A 17858-nucleotide genomic window follows, 5' to 3' on the forward strand; every position below is an offset into this window, starting at 1 on the left:
CGCCCCTTTCGGGTTCCCTATGACAGATTATTTTCTAAAATAACAGCGTAAAATTACTAAATTACCCCTATTTATTCTAAGCAATTATAAATTAACTATCTACATGATGACAGTTTAAATATGCACACAGAAAGCAGTAAAAAGAAGGATTTAAGAAGAAACCTCTTGAAGCGTGCTTTTATATATTGAGTGAAACTGGGAAGCTTTTTGGCGTTCCCTCGCTCTACAAGCTCGCTCGCTCCTTCCTAAAAACTTTTAACTATGGAAATCCGGAGGATTTCCCTTCGACTAGGTTCGATCCTCAAGCAAAATGGCTCGGGGCTCAAGAACTTTGTCGGATCAACTCTCCGAGTGATTTCTAGGGCAGAACACTGCTCAAAAACCCCAGAATACTCAAGGAGAGGGTTAAAACTATCTGAAAAAGTGTGTAATGACGTCCAATTGACGTCATATTTATAGGGAATAGGCGCAATACGGCCTACAGGAGCAATACAGCCGTATTGAAATTTTTGAACTTCAATACGGCCGTATTGAGTTCAATACGGCCGTATTGAAATTCAGAAATTTCAATACGGCCGTATTGAATATTGAAGCTTCAATACGGCCGTATTGATTTCAGTACGGCCGTATTGAAGTTTCAGAAACTTCAATACGCCGTATTGAGTTCACTGCGGCCGTATTGAAGCTTCAATACGGCCGTATTAAGTTCAGTACGGCCGTATTGGGCTTCATTCCCTCCACTTCCTTATTTTGAGCTATTCTAAGACCTCTAGACCTACAGAGAACCCTCCTAGGGCCTTCCAGGAGTCCTTCTGGCTGATCTTCCTTCAGTCTTCGAGAGTCTTCAAGCTTTATTTCCGACCCGGACAATTTTAGGGGTCTACAGCGACACATTGGCACCTCCCCAGCATATGCGAAAAGCCACTAGCGAGCCCGGTCTCAGCTCCTTGACCTACGGTCTTTGGAGCTCGGGGGGCTAGTGTACTAACCGTACTTCGCACCCGGGCTCCGAGCCCGGATTAGCAATACAAAACAACCCCGGGCACGCGCTGCGCGACGTCAGCCCAGTATCTGAGCAAATCACACTTGAACCCGAGGATCTCGCCCCAGACCAGATCCGCCCTTCAATTATATCATATCATAACATACCCTATCTCAGACCCAAGGCCCAAGGCAAACCTAAACCACCCTAAGGTACGTGCATTATATATATGAGACTATTATTCATGCAAACCCTAACTTTGGCATCAGAGTCTCTTTTGCAGGTACCTCCCCCATCTTGGAGCACCAATACATCAGGCAAAGGAGGCTCACCGATCTTACTGGACGGATCACTTCTACGACCAAATTCCGGTAAGAACAATATATAAAAGCATTATCTACTATAGCTGTAGTTAATGATGTTTTAGTAAATGTAATGTATATTTTATGTGAAATTGTGAAAATTAAATATATTTAATTGATTTTCTTAATTGATATGAAATTCTTCTTTTTTCTTATGTATAAGTCCGGTATATATAGGTCTAGAGGAAGTATCATTTAATTTATTAAATATTTTGAATTATATAAAAAAGAAAATTAAATATTAAATATTTATGTTCTTAATACACATGGTGTCGCGACATATAGACGGTATAATAAGAGGCATTTAAAATAGTGTAGTAATCTTAATGTTTGCTAGTTTCTTTACATATTCTCATAACAATAAATTAAAAGCATTATTTTTCTATAGGAGTTGTTCTCATCTCTTTGATCTGATGTGTGTGAATAGTAAATCTTTTGCCATTAAATTTGTAGACACCCACTACAAAAAAATGTGTGATTTATGGCGGTTATTTTGGCAGTTTCTGGCAGTTAAAAACCGCCACAAATCTCATTACCGGCGTCATTGATAACCGCCGGATCTACGGTCGCCAAAAACCGTTTCCGGTGGATATTTTCTAAACGCTGGTTTTGAGCGCCATGAAATTCAATCTCTTTTGTGGCGGTTTCAAACCGCCACAAAATGCATTTTTGTTTGACTTGTTTGAAATTTTCTGGCGGTTTAAAAGCGCCACAAAATGTATGTAAACTTTTCTTTTACTAAATTTCTGGCGGTTTTAAACCGCCACAAAAGAGATTGAACAATTTACAGCTGATAGTGAGCTCCTGGTCCTGGACTGCATAAGATTGGTCAATAGAGATTGATGAATGACAATATATATAAGGTACTAAGTAGCACCAAAGGTGCCTGGAGGATAATTTAGCATCAAAATATGTTCAGGGTTATCAACCTTCTAATTTTTCTCAATTTTCTATTTTTGTCCTTGCGTAGTTCAGAAAGTTAACAATTTCTTAATCTCCTTTACTCCCTAAAAGGGATATTATCAAGCCTCTGCAAGGGAATTAATTAGGATCAATGGAACCACAAAAACTCCTGTCATGAATTTTGCATCTAAGACATCACTTGGTGTAGTTACTGTAGGAGCATATAACATGGCAGACAGCTCTTTAAAAATTACTTAAAGCTTGTGGACACAGACGCAACACTGTTCTTTCATTCTAATGTGGCCATGGAATGGTTAGTTTTAAGGATTAAAGCACTTCAAAATTTGACAGTCATCATTGCAGCTTTGTTGCTTATTCTAGCTCCCCAGGGATATGTCTCCAAGTATAATTATATGAAATGTTAATTACCTCGATAAGGTTTTGTGCATGCTATTAACAAGATAATATTTTATTAGATACTCTTAATCAAAGTCCATCTCAATAAATGCAAATTTCAGCCTCTAAACCACCAAAACGAAAAAAGGAAGCCACAGTATCATAAAGGTTTTACTTAATTAAGATATTCATTAGAGAAATCAGAGGCTGTCAAACATAATAAGAGTACACTACACTATGTTGCTAAAAAAAACAATGTTACAAAAAATCAGTGGAAGGACCATGGATTAAAGTATAATATTCACATGAGATAAATCTACAAAAACCTTTGTCAAAAATATCATATGACATTGTGAGCATTTTAGAATCTAAAAACAAAACCAGAGGCTGGAAAATGAGAATCCAAATAAGTTTACATCTAATAAGATTCTTTATACCTCCCAACTCTTCCCACAATGCAGCCAAGAGATTTAGCAGAAAAACGATTGGTATAATGAACTGCTGTCTCAAAAGAACCTGTGCCAAACTAAAGGAGTTGAGAAAGAGCTAATTCAGTATAGGCAAAGATGATTTTTTGTTGTCTAAACCAAGAGTATATTGATGAATTTAACATTATTATGTAGCGTCTAGAATATCACTATATATTAATTAATTGTGAAGATATAAATGTTGTAGTTGAATGCATTTTTCCTTAAGGTACTTTACTGATTTAGTAGAAGGTTTTACTTGTCAACTAGATCTCCACATGATTTCAAGTTTGAAACATTATTTACATCTTACAATTTCTACATGATTTCAAGTTATACTTATGCGAGTTTTATACTATTTCGACTTTCAAGGTGTAAGTGACACTCACACATAGGGGCTATAACATAAATTTGCTAAGCACTTTTGGAAGGAATCATGAAAAAAATAACAACATAAAGGTCCCTGCATTTCATAATGGCTCTGCAACCAAATATAAGCAAGCATGCACATTTTCCATTTTTTTAATAATGGGTGTTAGCTTATTATATATCCAGTAAAACATATCATCATAAATTCTGATTGTTGGAGAGAGAATTTTTAACTGCAAAGCTGTTTTGAACAATGTTAATCAAATTCAAAACCAACAAAGTACCCACAAAATTTCATTTTCTCGATCAACAATTTTGTAGGCCTGAGGAACCAGCAGCACGTAAGAATAATCAATGTAATTACAACCAAGAGCAATTATGTCAATTCGCAGGAATTTTCCCTACCTCCATACGTAAATAATTTGCTTTCTTTTGGTTTCCTACTTGAAGGCAAGGAAGGTGAATATATTTAATTGTGAAACCATACATCTCTTGGAAGTATTCAACTACTGACTTCATAGTTGAGTTCTCATCAACAGGAAACCTAAAGTGATACATCCTCATCATTAAGAAAACTAGTGGAAAATAATTAGAACTTCTTTGAACTTAATGTAGAACAAGAATCACTGGACCAGAAAGAAAAATTACTTACATGAGTTCTCTGGTTGGCTGAGAAGTCAAACCAGAAACATGATACTTTCTTCTGACACTCCCTCTGTGGGTAACTTCAAATTTAACTCCTCTGAGGGCTTTCTTAATCTGATTGACATCTTAAAGTAGCTCTGTAAGTTTTCATTATTAAGACGACACAAAAAATGAACTAGGCAAGCTTTGTTCATATAAGTACTTTAATGCGATCAGTATCAGACAATTGCCTCGCCAGGATATCTTTTCCTAATAGCTGGCCAACATATTCCACAACTGGAAGAGGTTCAATGAATGCAACAGAAGCCATATCTATGAAATGCAAGAAGAGTACAAAGAGAAATAAAAGGTTAAGTAACGTACTTTCATTAGCAAACAAATGATATCTATGGTGAGTAATATACCAATATTGAGGGAAAGACCCATCTGAGTAGGCCTTATGCTTTGGTAAAATCCACACCATGACTCCAAACCCTCTCCAAGCCGTTGAGGTGTTCTAATATCAGGTGAAAAGAAGGATCTCCCGATTGGACAAAACCTTTAGAAAATGCAGATTTTGTGAGAAAATTTAAAAACACATACTTTGAGCTCCAATTTTCCCTCAATTATTATCTGGTAAAATTACCTCTTAGATGATAGCTCTCTCAATACAATGTCAAGAATCTGGAGTGCTTCCTGTGGAGCATCAGCACGTTTACCAGCTAAAAACTGACCCAAGTGGTGCAAGTTTTCCCTGGCAACAAACTTGATCACCACTCTATATTCTCTTTCCCTTTTGAAAATGGTGCAACTATCAATTGGAAAATGAACTTAATTCTAATATCAGTTGGAATTCAAAACAGAAGTGAATGTGATTAGCCAAACGCATCACAAAAACTTGGTTCGCCTACTTGGATATTGTGATGAGGGAGAACATCGCATTCTGGTGTATGGGGCTACACATTTAATTATATATTTTTCTTTTAACTATTTGGTATATAATTAAAAAAGAAGAGTTATTGTAATGTTTCGAGGCAAGAGACAAGAATAGGGAACTTAACTACAAATTGTAATACAAGATTTTTAAATATATTTGTAATACTAAAATATTCAAGAGAGAATAAGCATAGGGGAGAAGAAGATCCACTTACTTTGGCCCATGAAATAGAATTGCAAGATCTTTAGTCATCTTTTCTGACTCCACTGTCTCAACACATGCAACACATGCAGCTTCCAACTTATGAGTAAAATCCCCTAATTTTTCATTATTATCCAGCTTGGCTCTAGTAAATAATAACATAATCATCTCAATAACAGGTTCAGAGAAAAGGGAGAGAATAAGGGAGAACATGAAAGAGGTTAAAATAAATAAATCATTTTATACAAGAACATAAATATAACAAAATTAAACCAAGCGCAAAGGACAAGTGGGTAATTAATCCGACTGATGAGGCAATGGCAGCATGCAAAGGGAAAAATTACTAAAATATTAATATTCTAATTCGCACCAGCACAGAAGTCATGAGACCCAATGAGCCAAAATCTAAACACCTAAAAATCTAAACTAAACAAAGAAACGATAATCAGTTGTTATATACGAAAAAGAGGAAATTATCTACATGTAACATCCTCCTAATGCAACAAAAGCTAGTCATAAAATGATGAAAATACCTTCTGTCATGTCTAGACTGATTCTTCTCTCTTTTCAACATTCCACTAGGGAGAAACATCAGTTTGGTTTTCCGGCTCCCAGCAACATTCCTTAAGTTTTTAAGGGGATAAGGCAACTTAAAATATGCATAAATGCGCAATTTGGTTCTCATTCTATGAGCAGATTCAGCCACCCTCTTCACCTCCTCTAGCAAATTATAATCTACACACAGAACATCACAAAATAAATAAACATAGCAAAATTAGAAAAACAGAATTGAAATGAAAACCATTAAATAGTAACGAGTTTTTAAATTATAGGCTAAAATATATATTATTTTTTCTATTTTCTTATACATGGCAAGTGCTACACTTGGGCCTTTGAAATTGTAAACATCAAGCTCCGTTGGAGCATCACCATCTTCTGGGACTAAATTAGACATAAACACAAGTTTGTAAACTACATGCTTGATATTCTAATGAATAAATTAAAAAGTTTCAATTCCATTGAAAGCGAGGCTTTGGAAATTAACATACCAAATACCAACTTAAGCTTCCCTGGTTTTCTGATTATTGCGTCAGTGACCTTATACTGGTCACCAAAAGCATGCCTACCAATACAAATGGGTTTTTTCCATCCTGTAAACTAAAAAATAAGTAACTGGTGCTTAGCTATATTTCAACTCCATTAATGATCAAACTAGAGTTGAGGCATTACCAGAAACAATTCTCGGTATGTTGCGGCATATTATGGGTTCACGGTAAACAGTACCTAGAAGGAAACAAAAAAGAAAAATATCACGGAAAATTTTGAAAAAGTTTTGGAATAGAAGAAAAATTTTAAACAAACAAAGAACAAATTCCAGAAGTATCTGCATGCTTCAAACTAAATACTCATCAAAATATGATTCCAAACCGTAAGCCCCAAACCATTTGGATCCCAAATTCCAATAAAATCATCAATAACCCTAACAGAATCAATGTTTCCAACACAAAATACCTGTAGATTCATCATTTGAATGCCAAATTATCGCAATCAACGAGCGAATCGAAGTAATAATCACAAACGTTGCCTCCGAATATGCCCAAGCTCGAACGCACAACTTTTTCAAACCGAAACCATCGAGTCTACCTCTCTCCGTCAACGAATCTATGTAACGTCTATGTGAATTGAATGCTCACGCTCACGGCAGTAGCATGGAGAATTTTGAGCGAAGGAAATGCTTTAACGAAGGAGAAGTTCGAAAGTGCCCCTCATGGCTCGAACAATTTTATTTTTATTCTTTTAATAATAATAAAAAATATTTTGATTGAATTGGCCACGTGGTTGCATAAAGCGGGCAATAACATAGATAAGTATTTTGAATATTGTGGGGGTTTTAAACCGCCAAAAATTCAATTTTTTTTTGGCGGTTATAATAACCGCTAGAATTACAACACTTTTTAGGGGTTTAATAAAACCGCCAGAAAATAACCGCTACTAACTACATACTTTTTTGTAGTGACCATATAATTTGTACATTCAATATCAAAATTGTTTTACTTAATTTTAGTATTAAACATCCATTATTTAAAGTATATATGCATTTATTATATAATCATTAATTTAAGAGGTATTAGATTTAATTTCTTTATAAATTAGATCTTAGATTTAAATTTTATGCATGAAAAAGAAAAGAGAGAGAGAGGGATTGAGAGGAGAGATCTTAATAAAATTGGTCAATTAAATTTCTTTTGACAAAAATTAAATATTAAAAAAATTGGTAGATATTTCATACTAATATTATAATTATATATATAAAAATTACATATATAATTGATATTTACTTCTTTCATCTTTTATCCAATTTATTTATTATATAAATATAAAAGTATGCGTATAAATTGATTTAGAGGCATTTATTTCAAGATATTATTTTTATTTCTATAAATAAGCTTTTCAGAAATATTAGGAATGTTATTTTTTGAAATATTAAAAATTGTATCTTTTTTATTAGTCAAAATTATAATGAAAACAACATGAACCTGAGATTAAATGCATACTATATTAACTCTCACTATTAAGTTAACTCTAGTGATTTATTAAAAAAGTGATTGATTTTATTTTAATATTTTTATGAATATTTTTAAAATTTTAATATAATTTAAATAAAAATAAAAATTACAATTATTATAGAAAATAACTTTCTATCTATCTATTTATCTATCTTTCTCAATATATATATATATATATATATATATATATATATATATATATATATATATTCTTTATAATATCACTTTTCCACCCCTCATCAAAGGAAATATAATTTTCTTGGAAATAAAAGATATCCAAACTAATAAACATTAAAATAAATATATTCTCACCTTCGTACTCCAAAAATTTTAATAAAATAAAATAAAATAACGTGAAATAAACACTCCTAGATCTATAGTTCTTATTTATCATTGCCAAAAATTCTCATTTGATACACATATATGTCGTGTAAAAGTGCGATACCAATTGTGTTCAATTGGTCATACATATCTCTCTATATATTTTGGTGATAATAGTCATAAAATAGTACAAAGGGAAAAGTTCGAAAGAGTAGTTAACGGGTTTTATTGTAATGAAATATTTTAATATTGAATTCAAGAGCGCTTCGTGGCAGGACGTTGGTCTTGGCTGTTAGAAATTAGAAAATGACGATAATGTTATGATTCTAATTAATGTATGCATGCCAGATCGATCAAAGTTCTGTAAAAGGATAAATTGGAAGTAAAATTGTTTGATTTGTTGACCCATTCTACCTTACATCATTGGGGGAATGTTGTTTCAAACTTTCAAAGGATTTAATTATTTTATATTCAAAATTTTAGCAGATTAGATCCCATTTAGTGGAGACTATTAACAGAAATATTGAATATATAATTATTCTATCAGAGACCACACTACAGGAAAAATCTCAATTAGTGATCTCATTAAACAACAACGTACTTCCGATAAATCAAGTCAATGATGATGAGTGAGCCAGTAATATATATTTAATCTGTATTATTGTTGGTCATGATGACATGTATATATGATGCATTATGGTCAAATTTATTCTACCATCAGACTATATATCAAGTTATAAAAAATTCTAATACTTGTCCTATTTATATTTTTCCTGTATGATAAACACTACGAAGTTATAGAGCTTTAACTAAAATATCCTTTATCATCTTCTGATTAATTGGAAAGCATATATTTGGCATAAGTTGATGTTGTATATGAAATTGCATTGATGTTGCATTTAAGTTGTATATTATGTGAATGTGTTGAAAATGTTGTTGTTTTTAGTTGATGTTGAAAGACGAAAAGTTAATTTTTATTGTTGTTTATTATATGTTGACGTTATTTTATAATGTCTATTATTGTGAGTTTATCCTAACATGTTTTTTCTTGTGGTTGAGATTGTGATGACCATATCTTTGCATATGAGTAGTTTTGGATTGCACTGCTAGATTGAATTGGATGTACTTCTTGACTTAGCAGGAGAGTTGATGTTTTGTTGAGTTGATAGTAATAACAGTCGACTACTTAATATATGATATTGTCATACTTTCGGTTGTATATATTATGAAACTTTTTAGTTGTATATTGTTATTGTATATATAATTGTTTAATAATGATATTTTATTTTATATATGTATGTAGATGTTACAATCAGTGTGAAACCTGGCCGGTCATTACATTAGGAGTTAAAAATAAAAATAGATAAAAATTCAAGAATTAAAAATATATTTAATTTTTATTTTAGAGTAAAAAAAGATAAAAATAAATAAATAAATAGAAGTATCGAAGTAAGTGATATGAAAGATTTAAATAAAATGTGATGAGTAGTTTCTATGACAAAAATGGTTGTTGAACACCAATTGTATCTATTTGCCACCTATAAAATAGGGAGAGGTGATATGATTTAAGAAAAAAGAGATGAAAAAACATGACAAGTATTGATGCTGGTGTATAAAACTTCAAAGTGTCCAAATATAAAATAGTCTTTGCATAATTAGCTGAAAAATCAATTTCATTAATTGTTATAAATAATAGTAAAAAATTTAAATGAAAATAGCATTACCCATATATAATTAATAGCAGAGCTCTAAATTTGTCGTGTTTTAGAAAGCACCTATTCAACGATAAATGAGAATAACAAGTGTCAGTTCATTAAGGAGCCTTCCCACGTGGACGCGTGTACAATATATTTCACCATACGTACAAGGCAGTGAAACTTCATCGTCATTGAATTTGAATTTCTCATGAATTCATGCGTAATTGTGCTGAAAAGACATGAACTATTAACTAATCATTTATTTAGTTATAATATGGCATAGTGATACCATTATTCCATATTATATCATCGAAGCTGCCAAACGAGGAAGTATACTTTACATGGTAACCTTCTACGAATAAAACTCTCTAAAAATTTGGTGAAAATGATTCGTGGTTTTCAATTCCTATCATGTAAAGATAGCGATTGGCCAATTATTTTGCTATTTTATTATTTTCTATAATGAGATTTCGGTATATACGTATTATTATATCAAATTCTATATAGTGTTTTCTTAAAGGATATTCAAGGCTTGGGGTGCAAGTTTAGCATGTTAAAATTAAATATCAACTCAAGCAAAGAAAAAAAATTTAAGAGATTAAAATATAAGCTAAATGGATTAATCGAAAAATAATTAATCGGAGATGAAAATATCTGTAATAAGATAAAAACTATAATAAGATAAAAAGAAAAATTAATCCATATAATCAAATATTAAGTGCCTAGAAATTTTGTCTTGTCATTGGAACTCTAGCTAGTTCCTTTTGTTAGAATTCCTGTTAGTAAAATAATCTATAATATGTATTTATTCAATCTTTTGCGTAACTCTGTGGATTAGATAATGCTTCATTAAAATATAATTCATGCTATTTTAATAACAAAAGGATTTTTGATTGAAAGTAAGGGGGAACAACCTTTCTCCAATATTTTCTTATTCTATAAATAGTGAAACAGTATTATTCATCCCACCTACTCCAAAACAAGACTCTCCGTCTTTGAAGTGTGAAAAAATCCAATGGAAAACATGATGCGGCCAGAGGATCTACAATCTCCATGGTTATTTTATGGAGACATGAACTCAACTTTTGATCAAGGTGTTGAGTCATATGGCTTCACCATGAATAATCATGTTGTTGATTTTGAACCCCATGACTTTACTATGACGGATGATCATGTTGATGATTGTGGACTCAATACCTTATTGAGTTCTCTAGAGGACACTACATCTGAAATATGCTCCATCACCTTTCCTTCCTCACCCATATTCCCCAATGATCATGTCCAATTCCCAATCAATGAAGAAACCATTTACCTTCCATCACTGATGGAGTTAGATGATTTTGATTCCATCTTGAGTGCTCAAATTGTTAGTTCTCAAAGTGAAAGTGTAGGGAGCTTCTTCCCTTCACAAAATTTGTCCTCCAGTGAGGTGGAAAATGATGCATGGAGTCCTAACCCATCTGTGATGTCAGAATCATCCTCAATTCATACATCACCACTGACTTTACCACTAGAACACATGGAAATTGACAACCAAGTGAGTCTTCCACACTTGATGGAGGCTTGTGGAGAGGCCTTGGAACAAGATCAAAAAGCACTAGCAGAAGTTCTTTTGAAGTGCATGAGCCAAAAAGCTAGTCCACTTGGTGAGTCTCTAGAGCGCCTTGTATTTTATTTGTCTCAAGGCATGGCAAATCATGGACACTATCTCAAAGGGGAGGCCTTCAAGAACTTTGAGCATGCTTTGAGGGCACTCTATCAAGGAACCCCAATTGGGAAAGTTGCTCACTTTGCAGCTATTTCAGCAATTGTTGAAGCCTTGCCACAAGATTGTGATGTTGTGCACATAGTGGACTTTTGTGGTGGACATGGGGAGGAATGGCCTATTATGATTGAGGCTATTGCACACATGCACAAACCATTGAAATTGACATCAATCAAATGGGGTGATCATGATGGCACTAAATGTTGTTCCATTCCATGCAATTTTGAGGATACCAAAAGGAACCTCTATGAGCATGCCAAATCCTGTGGTTTGAAGTTGGTGGTGGAGGAGAAAGGAGTGGAGGAACTTGTTGCTGAAATTAACAAAACAGGTGGGAGAGGAGAGTTTTTGGTCTTCAATTGCATGATTGACCTTCCACATATGGGAAGAGTAAGGAGCAGAAAACATGCCTTAGAGTTTTTAAGGGTGGCTGAGGATTTGATCAATAGCTCTGGAATCAGGGGAATGATCACTTTTGGGGATGGTGGTGCTTTTGAGAAAGTGAAAAATTGCTTGAATTTCAAGTCATTTTTTGATGGACATGTTGTGCATTACCAAGGCTTGTTAGAATCTATTGAATCACATTTTCCATCTCGTTTCTCAGAAGCAAGACTTGCAATGGAGCAATTGTTTTTGCAACCTTGTATTTCTTCTCTTGATTGGTTACAAATGTGGGAGGAAATGAAAAGGGGTTGCCATGTTGAGGCAAAGATTAGTTTAGAGGGTTGTAGATTAAGTAAGAATGTTTTGATGGAAATCAGAGAAGTGTTGAAAGGAAGTGAAGGTTCCTATCAGACCAGGATTGAAGAAGAACATGACAATGAACTAATTTTGGAGTACAATGGAACTCAACTATTAAGATTTTCAGCTTGGAAGAAAAACTAAACTAGATGGTTACTTTTTTGTATGTATACAAGTTAGAATTACACAATCAGAAGGTAGTAGTAGTTATAATTTGATTTGTACAAATTCATGCTGATATGCACCCCTAAACATTATATAAAGAAGTTTATTCTTTTTTCCCATGATATGTAACAACTTGTTTGCAAATAGCCTTCATTTATCATATGTTTACATCTTGATTGTTTGACATACACATGTCGCAATCGAGATCGCGACGGGACGGCGAAAAATATATTCAAAAATAGGGAGTCGCCACCAATGTTATTTTTTTTTTTTTACGGAAAAACATTGGAAAAACCATAAATTAGAAAATGGTCTACGAAAATTAGATTTTTGGGTTCGGAAGTCGATTACGTGTAAGGAAGGTATTAGCACCTTACAACGTTCGTCTTAAGACGATTACCTTTAATTAATTAAGCAAATTTATTATAACTTTTAAAATATTTACTTCACCCCTCATTAATATAAATTAACAATCAAATATATAGTTTAATAAATGTTTTTATTTTAATGAGTACTAAAATTATTATTATTATTATTATTAAAAATGAGATAATATTGTTATTTTTATTTTTTTTGGCTCGACAGGAGTAATTTCCTGCTCCTACGTATCTTCATGCGTAATGAAGAATCAGAGTCACGTAGTTCTTTGGTAGAAAATATTTGGGTGTTGGAATTTTTTTTATTAATTTGTTTATTGTTTTTCTTTAAAAAGGTTAGGATTTTTGAACTGTCACAGCTCATACATCCCAAAATATAAAAATTGACAGAGGTGTACACCAAAGCCAGAAATTTAATTATTAAAAAAACATTATTATTGTTAATATTGTGGTACATATTTAAAAATATTTTGGTTAGATATTTTTTATTTTTTAGGGGAAAAGTAAAGATATCAAGTTGTCACAACTTGTATCTTAAATTTAAAGGTTAAAAAGATATTACATCTAATAAATTATTTTTTTCAATAAAATCTTTGATATAATGACCTCAAATATTTATATTAAAAAACTATGATAATATATATTTTTTTATATTTAATTATATTTTAAACTTAAATAAGAGGAATTTTTAAGATAACAAATTGTCACAATTTGTACCTTAAGCCCAAGAATTAAGGGAATGTCACATTCCAATAAACTCTCTCCTTTTTTTTTAAATGAATTAAAATTACATGAACATCTAACACATTTATATTAGGAAACAACTTAATCAAGTAAAATAAATTAAGCTAATTTTGTTAAACAATAAATAAATGCTATACTCTAAAATTAAGGAAACTCCTCATAATTTTATCACTATTTTTATTATTTATTATTATTAAATAAAATTAACTAAATTAATTTTTGTTAAAACAAGAAATAAAAATTATCACCTAAGATTAAGAAAATGCCCCATTTAATTAATCTCATTTTGCTTCTTTTTTATTTATTTTTTTTAAAAAAGAAATATTATTAATATTGATATAATAATAATAATTACTATTATCAATACTTTTCTTAATTAAAATGACTTGAGGACCTAATATACATATGCAAATAAATTATTTAATTGGTTATCTAACCCTTTGTTATAAAATATAAACAAGCAAAATACCATTTTTTATTCATGTCTGAAACAATTTTGGCAAAAAGAAGATAAGGAATTTGATTAGATGAGTTTAGGGGTATTTGGTTATTGATGGGCTTTAGTCCACGTTAGTACCAGGAAGAAACAAAGTGATGGTCTCTCACCATGCTGAGACTTTTTGTTTTTAATATATCAATTTTTTTTTTCTGAATAACCTCACTCTCATTTATTTTGTTTAGGGTTTAGGGTTTAGGGTTTAAATAAACCCTAAACCCTAAACCCTAAACGTAAACCGATTTCTCAACTGCATATTTTGTTTTTTTTTTTTTTTTGATTTTTTTTTTCGTTTTTGTTTTTTTTTTATAGTGTTTTTTTTATTGTTTTTCGTTTTTGTTTGTTTATTTTTTTTGGTTTTTGTTTTTTGATTTTTGTTTGTTTATTTATTTTTTGTTTTTTTTTTTGTTTTTGGTTTTTATATTTTGTTATTTATTTTCGTTTTTGATTTTTGTTTGTTTTTTTTTTATTTTGTTTATTTAGATTTCTAATTTTTTATTTTGGTATATTAATTTTAAATATTCAGTTTTTTTTTTATTTTTTGAGTATTTTCAAATAAAATAATTTAGTTAAGTTTGTAGAATAAAAATAAATAATGAAATAATTAATTAAATAAATAATGAAATAAATATTAATTAAAAATTTTAACAATAGATAAAATATTTATATAAAATACTAGAAAACAAAATACAATATTTGGAAGGTTTTATGACATTTTAAGGTTGATAACTTGAACTTCCTTGACGGTAAGGACATTTTTTCTTTGAGTGACCTACATTTCTACAGAGAGAACATCTTTTTGGTTGTCCTGGTTCAACCATATCCATTTCAGTGCGTATTCTGGATGACTTTGGACGACCTTTTTTATTTCTAATCTTTTCCGGATTTGGTATGATTTGCGGTTCTTCACAATCCGGCCAATAAGATTCATTAGGCAGTTCACCAAATAATTCGTTATACACATTTGAAACATATTGTAATGTGTATACCGGATCTATGTAAGATTTATAATCGTGGTGAACATGCTTACATGCAGCAACAACATGGGAGCATGGCATGTGTAGCTTTTGGAATTTTCCACAGTCACACCAGTTGTCATGTAGTCTAACCGTGAAAGTTCCAGTAGGTCGTGTTTCCCTTGGGTTAATGGTCTCTTGCACCAAAAAACGTGTACTGTGACGATCAAATTCGAGGACATGATGAGTATTAGCCTTTGATTCTGCATCTCTCATGGCCCTATTCATTATTTCCGTATAAACTTGGCCAGCCCTAAGTTTAGCATCGACTTCCTTCCCCCTTTGGATGAATAAGGCATTACATCTCTTATAAGTCGACATGATAATTGCAGAAATTGGCAAATTTCTTGTTTTTTTTAAGAATGGAGTTAATTGCCTCAGCCAAGTTAGTAGTCATGTGTCCCCATCGTCGGCCACCGTCCCATGCAAGAGTCCATTGTTCTTTTGGTATGGTGTTGAGCCATTCAATTACACCTTCAGTTTCTGGTTCGCTCCTTAGCGTGTTGTAGTAGTAATTGAATCTTGGCTCAGTCATCCCATAAGCTGTGAAATTAGATTTTGAAAAAATGAACAATTTAGTAATGTTGAAATATGATGAAACAAATTAAAGTAATTAATGAAACAAATTAATGACTCTGCACAAAGCAATTACTTTTCTGACGCTCTAGGACACTGCATCAATGACACACTGCACAAAGCAATTACTTTTCTGACGCTCTGGGACACTGCATCAATGACACACTGCATCAATGACACCCTGCACAAAGCAATTACTTTTCTGACGCTCTGGTACAAAGCATTCATGACTCTGCACAAAGCAATTACTTTTCTGACGCTCTGGGACACTGCATCAATGACACACTGCATCAATGACACACTGCATCAATGACACCCTGCATCAATGACACCCTGCACAAAGCAATTACTTTTCTGACGCTCTGGTACAAAGCATTCATGACTCTGCACAAAGCAATTACTTTTCTGACGCTCTGGGACACTGCATCAATGACACACTGCATCAATGACACCCTGCACAAAGCAATTACTTTTCTGACGCTCTGGTATAAAGTATTCATGACTCTGCATCAACCATTGATTTTTTCCACTATATAAACACTACATACGATCCAAATCTAAACACACAACAAAAGATCATTTCTCTTCAGCTATTGTAGTATTGATTTTCGTTGCTATTGTTCTTCAAGAATGTCTTCTTCATCTTCAACTATGTTGTGGAAACAACACCTCCATAGGTCAAATGAAACTCATCTTATGGTAAGTTATTATACATTGCATAATGTTTACAACTAATATTATCTTTTACTAACATTTCAATTCTACCATTTTCGTAGACAACAAGTGATCAAGTCATTCAATCTTACTATCATTCCATGCCTACACCTGACCCAAGAATTGAGAATTTGTTGGAGGTTGCTGGCTTTGCCGAGGTTGCGAAAATAAGACATTTTAAAATCGATGATTATTTGATAACGTCTTTGGTGGAGAGGTGGAGACCTGAGACACATACTTTTCACTTCCCAGTTGGTGAGTGCACGGTGACTTTGGAAGATGTGGCACTACAATTGGGTTTAAGGATTGACGGCAAACCAGTAACAGGACCAACTTTGTTTGACTGGGATGAATTATGTTACGAGTTGTTAGGCTTCGTACCTCCAAAAGGGGAAGCTCTAGTTGGCTTAACCATAAAACTCAAATGGTTAAGAGACCATACCATTGCACTACCAGATGAACCCACTCAACAATAATTGCTTCAACATTGTCGAGCATATATCTTAGGGTTGATCGGTGGTGTCATTATGCCAGACAAGTCAGGTAATAGAATTCACTTAATGTATTTACCATTATTGGCTGACTTGGAACGTGCAGGACGATATAGTTGGGGTTCTGCTTGTTTGGCACATTTGTATAGAGAATTGTGTAGGGCAATCTACCCATCCTCAAAGAAAATGGGTGGATGTTCTTTGCTTCTACAGTCTTGGGCTTGGTATAGAATGTCTTCCATCCAACCAAGAGTCCAACGGGATATTACATTTCCACTAGCATCAAGGTATGGAGTAATTTTTATACCACTTTAATACATCGAACAAGTAAAATATTTAACCTAAAATTTTATAATTGTACAAATGTTTTAGGTGGTCAGGAAGAGGGCTAAGATTTTCAGGGACGCCCCATGGAGACTTACTTGGCTATAGATTAAGATATGACAACATGAACCATAACGAGGTAATACAATGTAAACTTCTCTCAAACATAATCTCTTTTACATCGAACAAGTCAAATATTTAACCTTTTTCTTTTACAGTTTCTATGGATGCCATATAGGGAATTTCAGTCCTCACTACCAGCACGTGCTTATAAGGATTCTAGAATATGGACTGCTTGTACTGCTTTAACTTCATTTGCAGTTGTAGCCTGGCATCAAACTGATAGAGTCCAATTACAATTTGGCTTATGGCAACCAATCCCCAATGAAGCTCATAATCTTGATAAAATGCACGACATAGACATGAGAGGACATAGCGACACCAACTGAGCTCAACAACATGCAGACTGGATTTCGATTTGGAAAGATAGACGCAAACATGTTATTTTCGGGGAACCACTTCAAGGGCCTCTCCAACACACTCCGGAGTATTTACAATGGTTTTGTTCTAATTCTAAATTATTTCTTTGTAGCCAGTATTCTTCATCTCATGCATCCACTTCT

The 17858-nt window shown here is 32.7% G+C and overlaps 3 protein-coding genes across 6 annotated transcripts; 1 reads left to right on the top strand and 2 right to left on the bottom strand.

The window, feature by feature from the left end:
• Window positions 1-1439: 1439 nt before the first annotated feature.
• LOC145956925 (protein argonaute 10-like) lies at window positions 1440-7622 on the bottom strand. Of its 4 annotated transcripts, none has more exons than XM_083072841.1 (11): window positions 6754-7622; window positions 6472-6525; window positions 6291-6392; window positions 5775-5976; window positions 5255-5386; window positions 4750-4857; window positions 4529-4662; window positions 4327-4436; window positions 4132-4238; window positions 3885-4023; window positions 1440-3159 (listed from the first exon to the last, which is right to left on the bottom strand). In XM_083072841.1, the coding sequence occupies exons 4-11, from the start codon at window positions 5924-5926 to the stop codon at window positions 2902-2904; spliced, it is 1140 nt and encodes a 379-aa protein (XP_082928967.1). In that variant the 5' UTR covers window positions 5927-5976; window positions 6291-6392; window positions 6472-6525; window positions 6754-7622; the 3' UTR covers window positions 1440-2901. The 4 variants fall into 4 exon arrangements, with proteins under 4 accessions (XP_082928967.1, XP_082928968.1, XP_082928965.1 ...); XM_083072839.1 differs by having other exon boundaries at window positions 1441-3159; window positions 4750-4896; window positions 6754-7621; XM_083072840.1 differs by having other exon boundaries at window positions 1441-3159; window positions 4750-4896; window positions 6291-6399; window positions 6754-7621.
• Window positions 7623-9377: 1755 nt separating this feature from the next.
• Window positions 9378-12619, top strand: LOC109791687 (protein NODULATION SIGNALING PATHWAY 2). Its single transcript, XM_020351010.3, has one exon. The coding sequence runs from the start codon at window positions 10842-10844 to the stop codon at window positions 12474-12476; it is 1635 nt and encodes a 544-aa protein (XP_020206599.1). The 5' UTR covers window positions 9378-10841; the 3' UTR covers window positions 12477-12619.
• Window positions 12620-14830: 2211 nt separating this feature from the next.
• On the bottom strand, window positions 14831-15346 carry LOC145957471 (uncharacterized). Its single transcript, XM_083073733.1, has one exon. It carries the CDS (start codon window positions 15344-15346, stop codon window positions 14831-14833), a length of 516 nt encoding a protein of 171 aa, XP_082929859.1.
• Window positions 15347-17858: the final 2512 nt, after the last annotated feature.

This window comes from Cajanus cajan, chromosome 4 (assembly GCF_000230855.2).
Source record: "Cajanus cajan strain Asha chromosome 4, NIPB_CcT2T_4, whole genome shotgun sequence".
NCBI classification, from domain to species: Eukaryota; Viridiplantae; Streptophyta; class Magnoliopsida; order Fabales; family Fabaceae; genus Cajanus; species Cajanus cajan.

Coding starts and splice junctions, on each gene's coding strand:
- LOC109791687 (XM_020351010.3), top strand. CDS start 10,842: ATGGAAAACATGATGCGGCCAGAGGATCTACAATCTCCATGGTTATTT.
- LOC145956925 (XM_083072839.1), bottom strand. CDS start 5,926: ATGAGAACCAAATTGCGCATTTATGCATATTTTAAGTTGCCTTATCCC. Junction 4,663..4,749: donor AGAGAGCTATCATCTAAGAG/GTAATTTTACCA, acceptor CATTTTCTAAAG/GTTTTGTCCAATCGGGAGAT. Junction 4,024..4,131: donor CAGCCAACCAGAGAACTCAT/GTAAGTAATTTT, acceptor GTATCACTTTAG/GTTTCCTGTTGATGAGAACT.
- LOC145957471 (XM_083073733.1), bottom strand. CDS start 15,346: ATGAGAGATGCAGAATCAAAGGCTAATACTCATCATGTCCTCGAATTT.